Source organism: Brassica napus, chromosome A10, assembly GCF_020379485.1.
Source record: "Brassica napus cultivar Da-Ae chromosome A10, Da-Ae, whole genome shotgun sequence".
Taxonomy (NCBI): Eukaryota; Viridiplantae; Streptophyta; class Magnoliopsida; order Brassicales; family Brassicaceae; genus Brassica; species Brassica napus.
Genome location: NC_063443.1, coordinates 19,088,268 through 19,110,803, shown reverse-complemented (window position 1 = coordinate 19,110,803; position 22,536 = coordinate 19,088,268). Strand labels below are relative to the sequence as shown.

Below are 22,536 nucleotides of genomic sequence, written 5' to 3'. Positions count from 1 at the left end.
GATTGCAATTTTTTGTAGATCCAGTTTTATTCTCTGTATGGTGTTTTAGTAATTCTTTTGAGTCCAAACACATAAAAATTTGGTCATCAAGAAACTTTCTACCTGTTCTTAACCTTGTTGGACTATGTGCAATGGGGCTATTGAATTTTTAATTCAACAGTTGAACTCTCACAATGAACCTGTTGAAAAATTAAAATGTTTACCTGGATTCAACTGAGTTGAAACACATAAAATGAGACCCACAAGTAACATATGTCAATTAGTCAATGAGAAAGAATAGAGAGAATGATATATTTCATATTTTTTATCCTCGTCATTGTTTGTGAATATATTTTTTTATATAAATAGATTGATTTAATTTATTTTATTTTATATAAATAAATTATTTTTCATATTCTACAACTAGAAACTTGTTTTGTTTAATTTGATTAAAAATATTTTTAATATACAATTCTACTACTTTTTAGTAAACTAGTTTAATATTTATTACATGCAAAAATATAAAACAAGATTTTTTTTTTAAAGTTGATTCTGTTAATTGATTTTTAAAAAAAAATTATTGCGGTTAATATTTAGATATTTTTTTAAAAAAAGTTAGTATGTAGATATACAAGTATACAAAATAACATTGTGGGGTATGTAGTTGAATTTTATTAAACAAAACTATTGTAGAGATTAAAAATGAATTAGGTGTTGAATAATAAGTATGAAGAAAAAGAAGATGATGCGGATGGTTAAAATGAAAACTGAGGGTGTTGAATTTACAAAACCATTGTACATGGTTTTACATGTCCAATCTAGATTAAAAAACTTACATTAATATCATTTTTGATATGATTGCATTTTTTTGTAGATCCAGTTTTATTCTATATATGGTGGTTTAGTAACTCTTTTTGAGTCCAAACCCATAAAAATTTGGTCATCTAGAAATTTTTTTCCTTTTCTAAACCTTGTTATTACATGTCCAATGTAGATTAAAAAAACTTACACTAATATCATTTTTGATATGATTGCATTTTTTTGTAGATCCAACTTTATTCTGTGTATGGTGGTTTAATAATGGTTTTTGAGTCCAAACCCATGAAAATTGGGTCACCTAGAAACTTTTTATCTTTTCTGAACCTTGTTAGACCATGTGCAATGGGGCTATTGAATTTTTAATTCAACAGTTAAACTCTCACAATGAACATTTTGAAAAAAATAAAATGCTTACGTGGATTCAACAAACTTTTCAACATGTTGAAAAACAAAAAATAAGACCCACAAGTGACATATGTCAATTAGTCAATGAGAAAGAATAGAGAGGATGATATATTTCATATTTTTTATCCTCCTAATTGTTTGTGAATAGTTTTTTTTATATAAATAGATTGATTTAATTTATATAATTTTATATAATTTTTTTTCATATTCTACAACTAGAAACTTGTTTTGTTTAATTTGGTTAAAAATATTTTTGATACATAATTCTACTACTTTTTAGTAAACTAGTTTAATTTTTATTACATGCAAAAATATATAACAAGAAATTTTTTTAAGTTAATTCTGTTAATTGATTTTAAAAAAAATTATTGTGGTTAATATTTAGATATTTTTCATAGGAGTTAATATGTAGATATAAAAGTATACAAAATAACATTGTGGAGTATGTAGTTAAAGTTTATTAAACAAAACTATTGTAGTGGTTAAAAATGAATTGATTGTTGAATAATCAGTCCGAAGAAAAAAAAGAGGATGTGGATGGTTAAAATGAGAATTGAGGATGTTGAATTTACAAAACCATTGTACTTGGGCTTAGATGTCCAATCTAGAGTAAAAAAACTTACACTAATATCATTTTTGATATGTTTTATTCTGTGTATGGTGGTTTAATAATTCTTTTTGAATCCAAACCCATAAAAATTTGGTCATCTAGAAACTATGTTTCAACTGAACTGAAGAAACCAAACCAAATAATATAAAAGTTCAGTTACCACTATATGCAATAAAGATTATAATTTATCATTCTTTCTCATTCGAAAGAAAACCTTCAAACATTATAAGAAGTAGCGACCACAAAGGCAATGTTTGTTTGAATAAAAGATGCAAAAGATGACAATTCTTTCAAATCCTACATGTTGCAAGCTATTTCATAGAATGTGATTATCGTGTTCCTCCATATTTGTAAATACAATACAAAGAAATTGGAATCAAAAGCTTTTGTCTTGCAAGAAATGATCTATTGTCTTTGAGGAATATGAAAACCCCCCTTGAAAATATATATATATTCTTCTTTACTATAAGTATCCATATCTTCCACAACTACACACACCATCTTCTGTAACAATCGTATCATCAATTCTCTCTATTCACACCAGCAAGAAATTAAAGAGTAGCCAAGAAAAAATATAAAATCATCATCTTATTCTCGAGCAGTACGTTTGTCGCTCGATAAATCCATTTTCCATTCAATAGTTAGGCACCACTGTCCCAATCTGCCCACATCCAGCGATGAAGAAGGCGATTGCTTGCGCGAAAAGGTATAGATAATAATGATTCTTCCCAAATAACGCGTCATAGCATCCGATAGAAAACAGATACATTCCTACACCAAGTTCCAAGACATGGATTCTGCCAAAGAAAAGGTATTAGAATGAAACAAAACTGCAAATAAGATTCACTGACCTATAGGAAACGTGGAGAAGCTTACCTATCTCCAAATCTAAAACGAAGCTTCTTTGGAGCCTTGGTTGCTGACTTAGCCTTGAGATCACCGAGCTTCTCAGTGACAATCCACTCGTTAACTCTTCCTCCTTCGAGTAAACCGATGAAAGTAGCTTTTGTTCTGTGAAGAGACATCACATTCTCGAACAGAATCCAAAATACCATGAGATGGAGTGACCTATAAGATACGTGTAACAAACAATGAGAGGCTAAACGAGACGTCACTTGAGCCGTAAGAAACTCTTTGGGATATTTATTTACCTAGGTGTACCGACGGCGTTGAGGAGAGTAATGATGGACGGAATGTAAACCGCTCCCCATTTAGGTACAATAACTTCAGGTACAAGAACCGTAGCCGGTAAGACCACACAATAGAAGATGAATGTAACAATGTGTGCCACGATCTTTCTCACCACGAAGAAGCTATATATCACATGAACTTTCTTCCATAATGTCACGTTCTGCCAAAAAGAAAAAAAAATCTATTTAAACGGGAACTTAAATAAATGTGGAGACCAACCAAGACTACAAAACTAGAGAAACGTTTTTGGGTTTGATATGTTGAATGTAAGTATTGGTTAACTTACTGAATTAACCAGTTCATTTTTCTATTTTAGTGTGGAGGGAGAAGAAAAGAGTTTAAAGTAAAAACCTTGTTGGTCATGATTTCAAATGCCATTTTCCTGAAAAGATTTGCTGGACCACATGACCACCTGTGCTGTTGATACCTATACGCCTTGAATGTACTTGGTAACTCGTTTTTAACCTATAATATTTAACAACCACATGTATCAATAAAACTATTTGCATATCAACCACTAATACATACACATTGTTGAATCATGAAGAGGCAAAGTATACCTTCAAAGAACCAAGGTACAAAAATTTCCAACCCTTGAGACTAGCTCGAACGGCCAAATCCATATCTTCTACGGTCGTTCTATCTTTCCAACCACCAGCTTCGTTTAATGCCGATATTCTCCATATTCCCGCAGTCCCTAAAATGATAGTAAGCAAATGTTATGAAACTTGAATAAGACAACAATATATAATGAAAAGAAACAAAGTAAGTACCGTTGAAACCGAAGAATGCGTATGTAGAAGAACCAACTTCTTGTTCGACCGTAAAATGATAATCCAACGACATTTCTTGCATTCTTGTCATTAAACATTCATCCGAATTTACTGCAAAATTAGAAGGAACAAAAATTGAATAATGGATTTCAATTAATATTTGCGTAGCAAACAATCAATTAATGTGGTATTGATGAAGACATTAAAAACCAGTTGGTGACATTGAAATAAATATTTTCAATTATCAAACTATAGACAGCTAAAAAAAAAAACTATAGACAGCTCAGACTCTTCCGATCTCCCCCAATTAGATTTCAACAACTCGTTAGATTTTGTCGATCTACTTCACAAGTTCACATGATTTCTTTTTATTATTACTATTTTTTTTGTCTAAAATAAAATAGCTCGTGAGACTAAAAGACATCGTTAATAAAATAAAAGCGAGTTTCAATAGCTGGTTGTATTAGTACTGGAAGTAAAAAAAAACAAACAAATTTTACTTGAAAAAGAAAAGTGAGTGATGAGAGTGACAGAGACTAGTAGAGAAGAGACCAGTGTGGGACCCAGATATTGCACATGGAAGATAGAGGGCGCTGGCAAGTACACGTGGCGTATCTACTAACAAAAATGACTGATCTACCTAATACTATATTTACTAAATGACAAAACAAGCCCCTTCCCTATATGTTCTCTGCACTAATTATGGGACACGACCACGATGCCAGTGAAGCAACGCCACTAAACACTAAGCTCTGTTCTAATCTGATTATTTATATTTTGGTTTTCTAAATATTAATATGTCGATGAATGTTTGCATGCAAAACTTATTTTTTATTCGAAGAAATTACTTCAAAATTCGGGTGTTTATTTTATGAAGGCTAGATCGTTCAAAGCTAAATACGCTGCAGCTTTTGAATGCCAGAAGTTATAGATTCACTGGTGGACAATCTATTGACTAATGTGGAAAAACATCACTCTGTTGAAAATGTGTGGACAATGCATATTTTTCATCAAAAATCAACAAAAAGCCAGACACACAAACCAAATATTTACCAACTCCTACTGCAGGCATACCTAACACAAAGGACAACAAAATATTAAACTTTATATTCCTTGATGTTTTCTTATATTTCCCGAAATGTTTTCTTCTATTTAATATGGGATTTGTTAGAAGGGATATTGCCTATATTATATGGAATATGCCTCTAGATCATTCAAAAATAATTTGTTAGTACTAATAAAAACTATTTGCAAAAGAAAGTGGCTCCACATTTAAAATTTTAAAGCTAGAGCACGAAGATCACGAACAAAATCGATACGTCGACATCAAGATCCGCTAGGTTAGGTTATATTGGGACCTATCAATAAAAGTATAAAACACCCACCGACACTTCTGTTAATGTAATAAAAACTTTCTTTATGTAAACATAATTTTCTTATTAAATAAATAAACCCATGCTTTTAAATTACTGTAAAATAAGATTCTCTTAAAACAGTGATCAACTCATGTGCTATTAGTTTATGATATCTTATAATACGTTCATAGGTTTTAATCTTAGATATATGTATTAATTTAATATGACCCATCTCTACCCTCTCCAATTAGTCTTACATTCAAAAGTCATAATTTAATAGTATTAAAAAAACATTATTAACACACAAAGTATATGTAATTAGTCACTGTTCACTTATCAAATGATTCTGTAATTATCATTACTTAGCCTAAAAAGCGAGTAGTAATTGAGATAGAAAAAACGAATCTCAAAACCGTATGTAACTTTCTAACTAAGCACTGATTACTGATTAGTAGCACTTACCAATCACGTGACAACAACAATAAAAGTGGGTCAACCACGTAAAACAGTCAAAAATAAAAATTTACCGAATTTCCAGCGAGCTTGAACGAGAGCAAGCTTAGGGTTATGGAGGAGGAACGGTACGGTTCTCCAGAGATAATCCGGTTCAGGCTGAAAATCAGCGTCGAAGATCGCCACGTAGTCACAGCTTTTGACGTAACTCTTCTTCATACCTTCTTTCAAAGCTCCAGCTTTGTACCCGTTTCTGTTGTCTCTGATCTCATACTTTATGTTCACTCCTTTACTCGCCCATCTACTACACTCCATCTCCACTAGATCCTGCCCAAACATAAAAACAAGAAGCTCGTAAATTGGGTTTTTTCCAAGAATCAAAAGACCCGACGTTGAGCTTACTTTGATCGTTGGGTCAGTGGAATCATCAAGAACTTGAATGACGATTCTGTCAGACGGCCACGAGAGCCCACAAGCAGCTCCAATAGATAGCTGATAAACCTGCATTAACAACATAACAAGATTAATAAACAAAGCTGTTAATTCTAGAAGTGTCTTAAATCTCTTTGCACAAGGTTAAAGCCAGCATTTGTTGGCCGTGTAGTTATTAGGTGTAGTTATTAGGATTGTAAAGTTATTTATTCACATAATAATAATAATATACAAAATTTGTGTTACAAAAAAAATATAATAATATACAAAATTTAAATGGGTTGGTTTCTCTTGCTTTCTTCGAATCTGATTCGTGTTAACTCATAACAAAAGCAAAGTAAAAAAAAAAAGAAAAAGTGACGAGAGTTTTGATTTAATTTGGTACCTCTCGTTCGTTGTACATTGGGATTTGAACAAGAACCATAGGATAAACAGAGTTTCCAAGCTCAATGTCGTCTTTCATCGGTTCCCATTTGAAACGTTTCTCTGGCTTCCGACCAAAGAGTTTAACAAGAGAAATTACTATTCCCATGTAAACCCTTTCCACAAATAGCATCACCGACATCGTTAAACAGATGTAAACCGCGAGTCTGAGGACTGGGACGATCAACGGAGCTCGAATCTGATCCAAGATCATTGACATTTGCATTGTGAAGTCGTCTCTGTATCCCATGAACGAGTCTGGAATCACCGCCGAAGAATCACCGAGCTCCATCTCTCCTTACTCCGGTGAGAAAGAGAAAAAAAAACAGAGGAGGAAGCAAGAACCCTAGATCTTTTCTTGTGAGACACGCGATAGGGTACAATGTGATACTTTAAAGGAGTTTCTTTTGATCAAGTAATCAAAGAGGAGGACAATACAGAGAGACAGAGTTTTACTTGATAGAAACTCAGATTGTCTGACAAAAAGGAGAATTAATTTTTGTTTTTTAGGTTTGTTTTCTTGTTTTATGGTTTGGTAAGAGAGGAAAGATTATAATGAAAGGTGGTGAAGGAGGAGATGGTTTTGGAAAGGAAGAGGAGAGGAGAGAGATCTATGAACATAAACAGAGAGAGAGAGAGAAGAGACAGTGTGTCTGTATCAGTGTATGTGTGAAAAATGAAACAGAGATGAATGTCTTTATATAAAGCCTTTGCCCTTGTATTGTATGGTTCCACTTTTAATTTTTGCTTTATTTTAAACTGTAGTTTGTATTTATAATTTATTGTACACAAATAAATGTTTGCTCCATCAACCATCCATTTGCTCTTTCTATATAACTACCAAACATTATTGAACGTCGCAAACATTAATGATGTCCAGGTCTGAGTTAAGCAAAATGTTATTTTAATTTAATCTGTTTCTCCAGAAAAAAATGTAGAATATGCTCCAAATTTTAGCCGTCTAGGCGTTCGTAAATATACGACCATCTCAGTCAAAACAAATTGGTAGACAACGCTGATTAATTAATCTGGGCTATAGTTAATATTTGTTATTCTGACTAATGTTTAAATTTATTTTAAAAAGAAAGAAATCAACGACTAAATAATTTTAGATTAAGTTCATAAACGGTAGACTAACTTCTAGCAATATTTAACCCCAAAAAGTCTAGCAATATTTTGAATGTTGTATATATCGTATACATTATTCGTAAGAGTTCGGCCTTACATATCATATTTGGTAATTTAATACAGAGCTAACAGTTGAAGGCCAAATGCTATTTACTGTGTGTGATTCAAAACTAAACGAAAATGATGCATTGTAAATGCACGGTGTATATCAGTTTTATACCCCCATAACTTGTATAACCAGTTGATTCCAATAGTAAAGTGATTACATCGGTTCGTTTCTCGATGAAATAATATATCTCGTATTGTTGTCCTCATCTCGTTACAGGATAATGAAAATCTCTCAAGATTATCGAATGATCGATTCTATAGAACAAGATATTGAAATCATGCAGTGGTCCATATGAAGAGAAACAGATATAGGATTCCCAATTTTGTCTGCGAAATCCAGTAAAGTATATGTAACAATATTATTATATATGCATTCTGATCGCATATGTAACAATGTAACATTATTATATATTAATATATATTCACTTATTTATATAAAAAAACAAATATAAACCACGAAGGAGCTCTCCAGCTTTGATCTGGATTATGAAGGTAAGTTAGTCATATCGATATAAAAGTACTAGTGTTAGTTTTGTAATCGTATAAAATGACACCATACTCTAGAATATTACAATTTTTTAAAACCAAAGAACAATTCAAGACTTGAGGCAAAACAGATATGGTCACCTCTCTTGGAAATGATATGGAATGTTGCTAACCAGTCGAAATTGACCAAAAGCTCCCGTGAAAATGAATAAGACATTTTGCACAGAAAAACACTCGAAGATATCTAACAAAGCACATTTGTTTTATGGCTAATTTGCGATGCTGATTTATAGCGCGCCGACGGTCCGTTTGTAAATGTTTATATGAAAATTTTAAGCTTATTATATTTAATGAGTATCATAAATATTAAGCTTATTATATTTAATATCATAAATATTAACAAATTCAAAACATTGCTTAAAGTCAATTCTTTAAAGTAAAAGTAGGAAAAGTCAATTATTTCATAAACTTCGAGTCTTCGACCCACGTTTCCACTTCGTCCATCAATCATTTTATTTCATATATTTCGCAAACTAATATATTAGTAGCAATTAAGAACTTAACGAGATAATGTTATTTTAAAAGTAAAATGGATCTCGATTAATTATAAGCGGTGATAACTGATAAGTAGTAAGATGAAACACACAGCTGGATAAAAAGGACTGCCCAACGGCTGAGGTTGACTGTTAGAACCTAGACGGTCGTTCAGTGCTAGTAATCACCTTGCATTAGCATTAGGCAATTCTATGTAGTTATAAAACACTGTGGTTTTAGTAATCATCTTTTCACACTTGTTAAATTAGTCATATTTTATTCGGATACTTTAGCCAACACTGACATTACAACACTAAAACGAACATTTCAGTTTATGAAGATACTTCATACGGAATGATTCATTTTCTGTCGGTCCAGTACCAAAACACCTATTTATAATTTAAATAGTTAAGAATTTTGATTTTTGATTTTTTTTTGCCTGTACTTCTTATAGCGTATTTCGTGTTGTAATCAGTTATCAGGTCAGTAAGTTGACAAATTAAAGTCTGTATTTGGTTGGCATGTCATGTGGAGAACACATGCCGAGACCATTATCTAACATATATTCATAGATTTAGTGATATCATAAACAAACTTGAGTTAACTAATATACATAATAACTATAATCATATAATTTGTCGAGATCTCAATCATCTTTGTTAATTTTGAATATGTTACTTGCCATTCTTTAACACACAAAACTAATATTCGCCATTGGCTTTTGATTTCTTTGAATGTGAAACAAGTATGTATGATTATATCTCTATATTATCATGGTAACTTAAACAACAATAAAATTGTGTGCAGAGTTATAATAATGAAAAATGGAATATGAATAAAAACAAAAGTTGGAGAAGTAAAATAGCACTACATATGTTGCATGCAGCCAGGAAGTAACATGCAGTGCCTTGCAAGTAAACATAATGTAAAAGGACCAAATAACACATGGGTTCTTACTTCTTACAGATGGACTTTGCTTCTTTCACTCACATTTGTCACCATTCCTTTCATTTTTCATCATTTTCAATAATTCTGAGTCATGTTACTAAAATTAATGATAATTTAAGGTTTTTTTTACAGAGAACTGATTATCTAGTAAGTGTGATATAACATCTTTTTATCATGACACACACGTATAAAATAGATTTGGAAAAAATAATGACCGATAATTAGATAAAATGGAATAACCAAACAAAAATGGTAGACTAAATACAAGATTTCCCCACGAACAACTTCGAACCCTTCACTGAAGAGCTGTTTGGCTTTGGCATATAATAACCAGAATTATAAGAAAAAAAGACTTTGAGCAACAGATTCGTAAATATATATTATTGGTCACCCTACGTATTACATTATTGCTCAGGAATATACCCATATACACAGTGCTCACAATTGGCCCCATATAAAAGTTAGAAAACTTAAGCCAATAGATTTTGAATTTAATGGTTTAATTTCGCTTATAAACCGTCGTAAGCTGTTTACGTAAAAACTGTAAAAGCGAAATAAATTAAAAAGAGGTTGATATATCATCTGTATAAACTGTAAATTGATTTTGGTTAGCAAAGACTTCTTAAGCATTCTTTTCTTATTGTCCAAAAAAAAAAGCATTATTTTCTTCACAGTCGAGTATATATATTTTCATCACCTAAACCGTATACCTCAAAACAAAATTAAAAGAAACTACTATCAGTGTATCTCTTTATGAAGGTTCCTACTCACTAACGTGTACTCGATCTTTCATCTCTACTCCAGAAACAAAACATTAACAAATAGACTATATATTAATTTTCCAAAGAAAAAAGTATGTATATGTATTTCTATTGTTAGTTATTCAAAATAAAATGGGCATCTTTGTTACTTTTGTTATGATAAATATGTTTGCAAAAAGCTATAATAAATTTGAAAATATTCAAAGAATCAATCAAGTTTTGTAGAAAACACAATTCAGAACAACTGGTGGGATCCAATGTCCATACTTCATATAGAATTGATATCCTATCTACTTTGGAACTGAAACTCCCCCTCTCTCCATTTATTTTAGGGTCTTATTTCGACTTTTAATTGTCGGCACATATATTTTGTGTATATATATTACATCACGTATATGTCAATTTTTTTACAATGATTACATGAAGTTCTTGACTCTTAGTTGAATTTTTAATGGCCTATACTTAATACGCATGAAGCTCGATATGATATCATGTATTTTCTTATATTGGGAATATAATCGTTCATCATGATGTTGCATGTTGTGTGTATCGCAGATAGTAAGCTACGCTTGTTACAAACTTATAATAAATCCTAAAACCAAAGCTTACGTAATAAATTTGATCCTCAAAACATAAGTTTATGATTGAATACTTGACTTTTTTTTTTTGAATACTTGACTTTGAATACAAGTAATAAAGTAATGTTGTGAATTGTGAATTGTGATGTATTTTGATTAGGTAAAATAGTAAATTTGATTTGCTACATAATGTGCAAAGAATTAGAGATATTTTTCATTCTTATCGAAAGAACCTCTAAATATCTTCTTAATACGTATTCAACCTCAAAAACTCAAATCCCCGTAAGTAAATAAAAAAAACATAAAAGGAATCTTAATACGTACTTTTATAATTTAATTTTGTTTGCTTGCATTACATAATACGACTCGAAAAGCTGTCATTGGAAATGGTTAAGGTCTATGAACTACTTAGTTGATGTGTGCAATTTGGCTCCAATATGGGAAGGAGACACCGCACCTTAGTCTTCAAGACCAAGTCTTCATCAGTATTCTATTTCTCACCTACTTCAATTTCATTACTAATTCTGATTATATATATGTAATGGGATAGATCCGAGGTCAAGAATTTTTTGTATGTTTAACTTTTAGGTGGATTATCATATATTACTTTCTTTTGCCGCTTTAAACGAAATTATAGCCATCTTTGACATTCTATTCATTAATTGTTTGCTCTTACGTCCATCAATCAAACAATCGTATAAGACTAAGATGCTGATTATATATTAGTATAAGAAAACTACAACTTGGTCATAATTTTTACAGCAACGATAAAGTAAGACATTTCAGAGAATTTCTCTAGCTAATATTTAACTTTTAAAAATGGACTATATAGACGAATGTAAATTCCAGATTCATCTGAAACCATAGACAAAGGCTCAAACAGCAACATGGCACGTGGGAAGCTAAACTTGCTATCAAAGTTATTCCGCTAACGTTTTTCTTAACCTTCTTTGTGATTTTTCTTTTTTAAACGAGTATCCTCCTCACCCAGTGAGAAAAGGCAAAAGGATTGTCTCATTTAATTTTTTTTTATTTTACTGTTATAATTTTTTTTTTTTACTTTTAAAACAAAATTCTAGGTGTTCAGAATATTATACTGGCTACCATTTTGAAGAATCTTAAGATCATTCGGACAAGTAATGAATAATGTGTACTTTATTGTCGTAAACGCTAAAAGGAGTAGAACCTTCCCTTTAGTTTTTTGGTCTCTCACATGACAGAGTCGTGATTATGCGTTTGACCTTTGAAGCGTTTATCCTTGTTGGGCCAAAGTTGAATAACATTGGGCTGAAAAATAACTTACTAATATTATGGGCTTTAAAGGCCCGATTACAATTAAAAGCAGTCTTCAATGAATAGAGCAGAGCAGACGTCGGCGCCGTCGCTGAGTGGCGGATGCGCGATGGAGCTTGGAGTGCTCGTATACCGATTATACAGAGCCTTAACCTACTCCGCTTCACCGTTTCTTCACCTCCACATGCGGTGGCGCAGGCTCCGAGGCCTAGAACATTCCCGCCGGTGGCCCGAACGGTTCGGTCATCCCTCCGCCGTACGACCACCGGGACCTCTCGTCTGGTTTCACGCCGTCTCGTTAGGTTAGAACCTCAATTGATCATCCCGATTAGTCTCCAAATCGAGAAATTAAGCTCTTCTTATTGTGGTGACTGACTCTCTCTTCAGGTGAAGGAATGGCTGCGATTCCCGTGATCAGACGATGCAACGAGATGAAGCCAGAGATGACTATCTTGATGACGACGACGACAGTCTCTGCTTTGTATTGTTTCTTTAACACACTTAACTTTTAAAAACGGGATTTAAAGTTTCAATCTTTTTTTTGTTTCGTTTGTAGTGAAGTGATAAAGAAGCAGCTTCCTGTTGGTGTATTACATCAGGTATTATTATTAGAGTAGTAAACCGACTATATGGTTTAGATTGGTTAAATGTCTGTTACATGTAAACCGGAAATAACAGAAAGTTAGTTACACCAGTTCATTTCCTTCGTTTATCTATGATTCACTGTTCTTTAACCATTGTTTGATGATATAATAATATCTCTGAGCTCTTGTTGATGTCCTAAAAGTTTATAAAATTTGAGCAGTTTGCACCGCTGGATACACCGGTGGCTATTGACAGATTCCTTGGTTATTGGAAACCAAATGCGATTGTCATTATGGAGAACGAGCTGTGGCCTAATCTCATCATGTCTGCTTCACAACTTCGAGTAATTCTTCAAAATAAAACTCAATGATATTCATGCTTATGCTTTGTAGTAACATGTACTTGACTCTTTTGGCATTGGTTAATATAGTGTTTTCTGTTAATTCCAATTTTTAGATTCCATTGGCATTGTTGAACGCTCGGATGTCTACAAAATCCTTTAAACGGTGGTCTAGTCCTCTCTTACTACCTCTGGCATCATTGCTGCTATCCAAATTCTCACTAATTGTCCCACTAGTATGTATGCTATAACTTCATCAAATCCAAGGATTATCTGATCTTGGCTTATATTAATTTTTTTGTTTTTGCCTCAAAATGGGACAGAGCACCTTGCAGGGTATACATTACCAGCTGCTGCAGGCACCACCCTTTGTCATTAATTTTTCTGGAGACTTGAAATACGGTATTGCACTCCACCTATGCTTTCAAGATTATTTTCACTGAGATCTAGAGTTGTTGATGTTTGATTAATGATCTGGTACTTAGTTTCATTTGCTGAATTTCTCATACTCTTCTTGTTTAAGGCGATATTAAGATCTATCTCCTGTCTGCTCTTTCTTCCAGTGGTAAACAAGTTTTATGTATCTAGTGGAACATCTGAAAGTATAAGAGATCTAAAAGCAGAACTCTCAGAAATGAAGGTATGGATTGCATCGTCATTACATAGAGGCGAAGAAGAAGGTACAAATTATCTTCTCTTTTTTTTTTTAATGTATTTAACAAAATTGATGATCAAAGTTGTATGCACAGTCATTTTAGGAGTTCACAACTTGCTTCTCCAGTCACATCCTGACTCCGTTGTGATAATTGTGCCTCGACATCCACATCATGGCCACCAGATCGCTCAAGTATGTTCCAAAACCAACTTCTGCTTATTTTGATTATTGGCCTGGCTTAGGTTATAACTTTTGGCAAATTTCAATATGTCAAGCTACTTTTTGTAGAAATTGCGGAACGATGGCCAAAGTGTAGCTCTAAGGTCTCGAAATGAAAAGCTCACATCAAAGAAGACAAATATATATGTGGTTGATACACTAGGTTACGTTCTTTCCTTTGCATTAATGTTCCTAGTGGCTATACCCCTCTCTGTACTTTCTCCATTGACATGATCTGGTTCTGCTTGTTTTTTCAGGTGAACTAAGAGAATTCTACGGAGTAGCTCCAGTAGCCGTCATTGGAGGTTCTTTCTTCCCGGAGTTAACTGGTCATAACTTGTCTGAAGCAGCTGCCGCTGGCTGTGCCGTTATTACAGGTGCTCAATGATGATAATAAGATTAACATGCTCGTATTAGTATAGTTCACTTTTTCTCTCTTTTATCTGAACATTTGTGTTATGTTTGTTAGGTTGTCATGTTGGACATTTCTCTCACATGGTGAAGGCAATGCAGCAGGAGAATCCCTTATCGATTACACAGGTATCGAGTGAGCTAGAGCTCAAAGAAGCGGTTGAATTGCTTATGAGTAACCCTGAGATCTTGGAAGCACGTCAGAGAGCTTCTAAAGAGGTATATGAATCTCTATCGAGCTGCATTATCTCGAATGTTTGGAATCTTCTCAATCTCCATATCTTTAGAGGGAAATGATTTGTTAGCGTGGCTAATTAACAGCTGAATAATTAGATGTAGACATCTGTAGTAGTTGAAGCTCTAAACATGTATGTAGAATTTATGCTTCTTTTTTTTGTAGAAAACTTTCTTCTTTGAATTTTGTGTAGCTTCAGGCTTGTTTTGAACTTTGTGAAACTTCAGGACTATTTTATTGAAAATCCTTTTGCACTATAAGCAATGTAATGTGGGTAAGAAGCTGTATAAGAGTAGGCTTTGTCCAGATATAGTATTTATTTGAAATTTTTACCCTCAGAGACACATTTTGTGTTTCCAATTTCACTCAGAGACACATTATGCTACAACACACTTTCTTTTGCTAGGTTTACTAATATAACCCCAACCTTTAGTTAACTAGATAACTCAACCTAACTTTTAGTTAACTAGATAACTCAACCCAACCAATTCTCTCTCTAAACTTTTTAAACTTTTTACAAAACCCGTTGAACACACCTCTCTCCAATCTCACCTTATCTTTTCCCCTTTTTACAAAACCCGATGAACCCTAATTATTTTCTACGGCGACATCTTGTAGATCCAAATTTCATAATCTGAAATTGGCCCCAAATCTAATTTCATAATCGAAGTTCTGCCCAAACCCTCCTCTTTTTGATTTGCTGTCCCTCCTCACGGAAGTTGGATTTGTGTTTCGTCTTTCGCGTTATCATCTTCTCAGAGACTGCTCTCGACATCAAAAGTCTGGAAAAACTACAAATGGAAGGTTAGACTCCGTTCCTTGAACTTATTGATCCCTCTCCTCTTCCGACAGATAAACTTATTGATTCACCCGACAGATAAACTAATTGATTCACCCGAGAGGAGGAGGTGGTGGTGGATGCCGTTGTGGTGGATGTAGATACAGAGGTAGAAGACGTGAGGATGAAGAGCTGGTGGTGATTATGGATGCCGTGATGGTGGATGCTATGGTGGTGGATGTTGATACGGAGGTGGAAGACGTGAGGAGAAGGATGTGGTGGTGGATGTCGTGGCTGTGGATGCTGTTGTGGTGGATGTGGATACGGAGGTGGAAGATGTGAGGAGGAGGAAGTTGTGGTGGATGCCGTGTTGGTGGATGTTGTGGTGGTTGATATGAATATGAGGTGGAAGACATGAGGAGGAGAAGGTGGTGGTAGATACGGTGTCCACGGAAAATTTTGTAACTTTTTCACGTCCACATAAATTGTGTCCACAGAAGTGTGTTCGACCACTGAATTGTGTCCACAGAAAATCTTAATCGTTGTTTCATGATAATGATGAATGATGAATGATTTTACAGAGAAACTTTACTAAATGACGAATCAGATCCATAATTTATCGATTAACAAATTTTTTTCTTCTTTATTCAATTTATAAATATCTATTACGAGCCAAACCAATATGCCTCTTCTCACCACAACTTCTCTAACCACAACCCAACTTCATGGTTTCAACCACAACACCCATGTAGCCATAACCTCTCTAACCACAACCCACCTTCATGGTTTCAACCACAACACCCATGTAGCCACACCTTCTTTAGCCACAATCCAATCTACATGTGGATGCTATTTTGAATACACCACCACAACCACAAACAAGACATCCATAACCAACCTAACCGTGACTTCTGAAGCGATCTGTTCTATCTCTTATATCTCTCCTCGCCTTATCTCTCACCTTCGTTGAAAAACGAAACCCACAACAAGTTACGTTTAAGGAACAACATTTATTACGAGCCAAACCAATACGCCTCTTCTGAGCCATTAGATCTTCTTTTAAAAAATGATCCGACGGTCAGGAAAGAGACCCTAAAATCCATACAACTACTTTTACTTTTGCACCTTTTTCATTTATTCTAATTGAGGAGATATCTGGTTTGGTTCTTTAAAGGGCTTTTGTGTCCACCAAAAAGACAGCTGTTCAACAATGTGTCTTATATCCATAAAGTGCCTTTCAGCGTTAACAAAAGACACAAAGTGTCTCTCAGTGTAAACTTCTCTATTTATTTCTGTTTTTTCAGTTAGCAAACAAGGCGCCCGTGGCCTAATCGATAAGGCGTTTGACTTCTAATCAAACGATTGTGGGTTCGAGTCCCACCGGGCGTGTTAATTTTCATTTTCATTTTTTTTTCTGTATTTCATTGGATATGTCACTTTATCGGTCTTCCTGACTCGTGGATATTACAGTTTTGATTTATCAATTTAAGTAAATAATTTAATATTTAGTATTCTGCTTCTTTTTTTTTTTTTGAATTATACAGAGGTATCCTGTCTCACAGAAGTGATCCAGACTAGTCACGTGTTGCCACGTGTCGGTCCTCTGTCCCTAGCGATACCTAAATGTTAATTCTCCAGTGGCTGGGACTCGAACCCAGGTGGCGATACTCACAGCTGTAAGCCCTTTACCACTAGAGCTAGAAGCCCCAGTTGCATTCTGCTTCTTGCATTTTAAATATTAAATTTGTAATTTTATAACTATTCTACAAGTAATTTTAAATTCTTACATATATGTTGTTATCCTACAAGATACTTTTCTGTTTTCTTCAAGTCAAACAATTTCAAAATATAAAAAAAAACTATAAGCAGTTATCCATCAAAATATGTCAGCATGTTACTATAATCCTCATTACTATTTCGATCCACAGTATTTTTTATCTTTCGGTAAAATGTTAAATAGGATCCACAGTATTTTTTATCTTTCGGTAAAATGTTAAATAGGATCCACAGTATTCCATCAATTAATTGAAACAAATTTGTTTTTCCGTGATTAAGTTTAAAATATTTTTGACTTTGTTAATAAATGTTAAAAGTATAAATGGGTAGTCTTATGGGACTTGTTTCCCCCTTTTAACTATATATGTCTGGTAAAATTACTACACACAATAAATTTGCCTGTTTATATATACATATGGTCTTAAATTAATGTCTGACTTTAATGGCGGATTTAATTGTTACGTATTAGAAATTGAAACTAATAGTAAAGGCATGTACTGTACCAACATTTAACCTTCACTGTTATATACTCATTTTATTCCCGAAATTAATATTTTTTAAATTTTTTTTGTTTCATAAAGATAGATTTTCTATTATTGTTAAAATACTTTTTTATATTTTTAAAAAACATTAATTGAGAATATTTAAATTAATTAAATTTTATTAGTAAAAAAATATTAAAAATCATATATTAAAGTATAAATAAATTAAATTAAATTATAAATATTTATTAAATTTTTCATAAACGTGTACACTCTAGAAAATTTAAATTTTGTAAACAAAGAGAGTACATCTATAGGTTTCTTCATACTACTAATATTTTACCTTTACAGTTATATCGTTACTTATCGTTATCGGTGCATGGTATTGTGTAATAATTAGTTCAATGGTGGGGACCTTTTCTTGATTACCGATCTTACTTCTTAGTAACTGATGGATCAAAGATATGAAATCGTATATATATTATATTAGAGCAATAAATATAAATGAATAAATATATATATATAAAAGAATATTGTTAACAAAAAAAGAAGAGAGTAATGATTTTTTTTTACTAGAAGCCCCGAAGAGCAATGACATGTTTTTTTTTTTTTTGCTAAAAGAGCAATGACATGTTCTCTATACGGGGTTTGGTTTCTCCTCAATATCTGAGTTTCTAGTCATGCCTCGCCTTATTTCTTCCTCTGTCTAATGCATGAGACTGTTAAAAAAGTTTGTATGCGGATATTATTTAATTTCATTGACCATATTCACATCAAAATGATTTATTATTATTATTATTCAAAGGCTGTAATTTTTCTGAAAATCGTTTATCATAACCCAATTGATAATTTTAAGAAAGGAGCCCAATTGATTACCTTCTGGGTTCTTAACATCAATTGTTAGCTATAGTCTGTTCAAATAAAAATACACTCACTATATGTTTTCAATTTTCATAGGTGAATATTTAATAATATACAAAAGTTTGAAGGAGAGGTGATCATCTTATAACATAAACGAGTCGTTAGGTCAAAATGGATAGGAAAACTTTGAAGTTTCATGCTTAATGATTAATATCGATGTTTTTCCTTTATGAAAAAAATATTTTAAATTTATTTTATTTTGAGAAGGATGTGGATCTTGTTCCTCCTAACACATACGTAATCGTATTATCTTGGGTTGTATATAAAACACGTGTTTGCTGGTCCATATCGAAGACTTTTATGATATGTCTTTAGCTGAAATAGTAGAATTTCATCAAGAAAAAGAGAGAGTATGATGAGTTGTTATCAAACGAGTCCTTCGCAATGAATGCAATCATCGAAGTCCATTCATATTTCTCAGAAAAAGTTAAAAAAAAACAGCAAAAATTGTAATGTCTCATGCATCTCTTTCAAAACCTTCCCTTTTCCCTTATGCACTGTCATTAGTTTTAAAACTCATTGCTTACCATCAATCGGCTTAAACCCTATCTACTTGCTTTTAACATACAAAAAGATTAATTTCTTCTCTCCCCTCAAACACTCTTTCTCTCTTACACTGTTACACATCAAGCATTTGTTAAGAAGCAATTGAATATGGAGTGAGAGAGAGATTGTTCAACTGCAAGTTAATAAAAGAATGTGGGGGGGGGGGGGGGGGGGGGGTAAAGAGAGAGAAAAAAAGTACACAGTAGATGAGGACAATGAGACTTTTTTTGGGTCGAGCTTTCAAACTTAGTTTTTGGACAGTGAGACTTAGTTTTCAAACTTGTTATTTGTTTTGGCTTTTATTGGTCATATTATACTCTTCATATATAGATGATCTACATAGCTCTCTGTGTTGATTCTTAGCTTTCAAAGGTAGCTTTTGCCACAAGTGAAGTGACAACTTTTTGTATATTAATTTACACACACACAAATATATATAAGGTATACATAGATGGTGTGTAAATAAGACAAAGCTATAACTGAAAATCTTAGGACCAAAAAAAAAATCTTAGGACCAAGAATGGAGGCATAACCAATGGAAAGGGGAACCACATTGTCAGCTTTGTGGAGTTTTGGGGGACCATTAAATTACGTTTCACTCTTTCTCTTTCACATTCTTAAGCTTAACTTTGACAAAAATAAGTACCCCCACCGTATAAATTATTAATACATGACATTGCAAATATTATATAAAAATCTCATAAATCTTCTTTTTCTTTTCAGCTACATCTATTTTCCACGTCTAGAAAATCAGTCAATTAAGACGGTGGTATCAATGTTAATGCCACAAGTAGACTTATGTAAATGTTAAAACGTTCCAAGTTTAGAAGATCCTGTTAAAATAGTTAGTCTAAATAAAATGTGATTATCATTTATTGGTTTTATACATCTTTAATTACTTAAGAAAAAAATATTTATTCCTATCATCTTATGACTAGATTTATATTGAAACCTCTATCTCTTTAGTAAATAAATTTCTTTTTAATCTAAACTAGGTTCATCAACCCCGCGCAAACGCGGGGTCCTTTTTTATTTTGATTTTTGTAATTGTCATTCTGTTATTTGTTGATAACTTTGGTTTTTCTGTATCCTTCTTGAATCATGCCTGATTAGAATGTGATAGGCACTGAGATAGTGCTGACTTGCACCTGTAGCAGAATAAGTAAAAAAGACTTTCATACCAAAAGTTTTTTGTTAGAGATATGGTTGACTATAAAATAGAAGAACCGAGAGTTTTAGAAGGGCATGCTGATTGTTGTGATTCACGACCGAGATGAGATCGTGAATGGAGCTTGGGATGATATCGCCATATCTTAGCTTGATTTTTTGCTTGTACCTACTTTATTTCTGCTTGTATCTGCCCTATTTCTATCAATAAAGGAGTTACGTAAACAGATTCATAACAAACTGTTGTGGTTAGTCAGTACTATCTATCTTTTTAGTATATTTCTATCCGTTTTATTATCTTGGTGTATTTAAACATACGGGAATGTTAATCTTTATACTAAGTAATTAATGTCTCAAGAAGTTGCTTGACCTTTATTTTGCATTTGAACACAATTTAGCTTTCTTTCTAGTCTACTCTTCACAATGTTTCATAGCTCATCTTGTTTCACTACATTAAATTTGGTTGTATATGAACCTATTTACAATATGAGGTCTAAGGTGTTTATGTAGTCCCTGAAGTAATTAATCTTTTATAGTTAGTGGGAATATTTAAATATATAAATAAAAACAAACAAAAGATTGAGTCACGCAAACAAAAACAGAAATGGGGAAATTGCTCTGAGATGGATTTGCAACTGTTGGGTCGAACTCCACGATCAAGTACACAAACTTGCACACTAAATCGTAGTTAATACACGTCGTGCAGGACACTTCCATGCCAGGCTTGTGACAGTCTGCACCAGGTTTCATAGCGTCCATTGAGCGGAGATATATTTGGTAACTGTGCTCATGTCAAATGCAACACCATATGAAACATACTCTAGATTTGGAAGAATGAAGAGACAGTCTTGAGCTCATGATTCTCTGGAAAGGATACGTTACCAGGTAGAATCAATATGATCGCCTCCAGACCTTTTTGCAGAATTGAGAAAAAATCAGTTCTTTTAATCAGAATCTCAAACCGGTTAGAACTAAAATATGATTCAGGGAGTTTTGTTTGTGTTTTCTTTTACCTGCAGTTTTTGCAGCAGTAGCTTCTTGATAAACATCTGTCACAAAAATAATCTCTGAAGGATCATCCACTCCCAATGTTTCTGTAATCTCCTTGTAACTCTTGCTTTCTTTCTTGTTTCTGCAGCCAAGACACGTAAGATAGGTCATGTGCAAGCAGCTGATGGAAATGATAGGTCATTTATATACCACTTGAATATATGGTTTGTGTTCCCAAAGAGAAGCCTTTGGGCTAATCGACTACCACTTGAATATATGTAAACTACTCACAATCAACACATTAGACATACAACCATAAAAAGCACCATTTCTCTAATAACTTTACTACACGAACATACCTTTATTCCAGAAGAATGCCATTTCTCCAAAGCCTCTGGTACATCCTCGAAAACAACAGATTTCAGTTCATGACATTCGAAACCTGTTCTCCATATGTGACCCTGCAATACAAATATTGACATAATTATATCTTACATTATCAAAAACAATAAAACAAAACAGAAAGAGGGAAGCTTGTTTTGTTCTCTCACTTGTAATTCCTTTAAAGCAGTGATCTTTCCATCTGCAGAGTTGAAGATTTTAGAGCATCGGCCTTTTAAAAAATAAAAAAAATTAAGATCTAGTATAAGATGCTTGTCGATACAATACCTTCTCATTGAAGAGAGGTAGAGTGATTCCCATGAATTCACCATGCTTCTTGATGTTTTTCGAGTCCCAATAACAGAGAAGCCGAGCAACAACGAAGTGGAAAGATCTACTGAGTCGGAGGGCGTCGAAGGTTGATTGCCCAATAACAACATCGGAAGAAGATATTTACGAAGAATCTTGCAACATGAAGATTAACTGAGAGTTGTTGTGATGATTCATCAAACTCTCAACTCTCTCCAATTTATAGCTTCAAGTGAAGGAAACGGAGAGGTCGTCATCGTGATTGTGTTAAATGAGAATAACATTTATTGGCGAAATTAAGAGGAATACGTTGAACGAAATGGGAGGTTAAGAGTTAAAGGAAGAAATCATAGTGTTTGCAGGCAAAAGTAAGCTGAGACTGCAAGGTTGAAGACGGGAAGAGAATGATAACAATCAAAACCTAATCTAGTCAACACACAAAACGCAGAGTTTTGTTTATTAACC

At 33.2% G+C, this 22,536-nt stretch overlaps 2 protein-coding genes, 1 long non-coding RNA gene and 1 other non-coding gene across 5 annotated transcripts; 2 read left to right on the top strand and 2 right to left on the bottom strand.

Moving 5' to 3' along the window:
- Nucleotides 1-2,219: 2,219 nt before the first annotated feature.
- Nucleotides 2,220-7,128, bottom strand: LOC106372653 (glucomannan 4-beta-mannosyltransferase 9). Its single transcript, XM_013812916.3, has 9 exons — nucleotides 6,403-7,128; nucleotides 5,988-6,086; nucleotides 5,660-5,912; nucleotides 3,778-3,888; nucleotides 3,565-3,701; nucleotides 3,356-3,469; nucleotides 2,965-3,164; nucleotides 2,690-2,881; nucleotides 2,220-2,610 (listed from the first exon to the last, which is right to left on the bottom strand). Exons 1-9 carry the CDS (start codon nucleotides 6,730-6,732, stop codon nucleotides 2,448-2,450), a joined length of 1,599 nt encoding a protein of 532 aa, XP_013668370.1. The 5' UTR covers nucleotides 6,733-7,128; the 3' UTR covers nucleotides 2,220-2,447.
- A 5,191-nt stretch (nucleotides 7,129-12,319) lies between these two features.
- LOC106372654 (probable 3-deoxy-D-manno-octulosonic acid transferase, mitochondrial) lies at nucleotides 12,320-14,978 on the top strand. Of its 2 annotated transcripts, none has more exons than XM_022693800.2 (11): nucleotides 12,320-12,578; nucleotides 12,664-12,757; nucleotides 12,833-12,875; nucleotides 13,064-13,204; nucleotides 13,318-13,437; nucleotides 13,525-13,603; nucleotides 13,765-13,881; nucleotides 13,951-14,048; nucleotides 14,145-14,238; nucleotides 14,333-14,452; nucleotides 14,545-14,978. In XM_022693800.2, the coding sequence occupies exons 1-11, from the start codon at nucleotides 12,335-12,337 to the stop codon at nucleotides 14,781-14,783; spliced, it is 1,389 nt and encodes a 462-aa protein (XP_022549521.1). In that variant the 5' UTR covers nucleotides 12,320-12,334; the 3' UTR covers nucleotides 14,784-14,978. The 2 variants fall into 2 exon arrangements, with proteins under 2 accessions (XP_022549521.1, XP_013668371.1); XM_013812917.3 differs by having other exon boundaries at nucleotides 12,321-12,578; nucleotides 13,082-13,204.
- Nucleotides 14,979-16,815: 1,837 nt separating this feature from the next.
- Nucleotides 16,816-16,888, top strand: TRNAR-UCU. The gene has a single exon. It is a non-coding gene; the product is annotated as a tRNA-Arg (tRNA).
- A 4,010-nt stretch (nucleotides 16,889-20,898) lies between these two features.
- On the bottom strand, nucleotides 20,899-22,473 carry LOC106370738. The gene is made up of 5 exons (XR_001274362.3): nucleotides 22,051-22,473; nucleotides 21,933-21,964; nucleotides 21,741-21,842; nucleotides 21,405-21,523; nucleotides 20,899-21,303 (listed from the first exon to the last, which is right to left on the bottom strand). It is a non-coding gene; the product is annotated as an uncharacterized LOC106370738 (long non-coding RNA).
- Nucleotides 22,474-22,536: the final 63 nt, after the last annotated feature.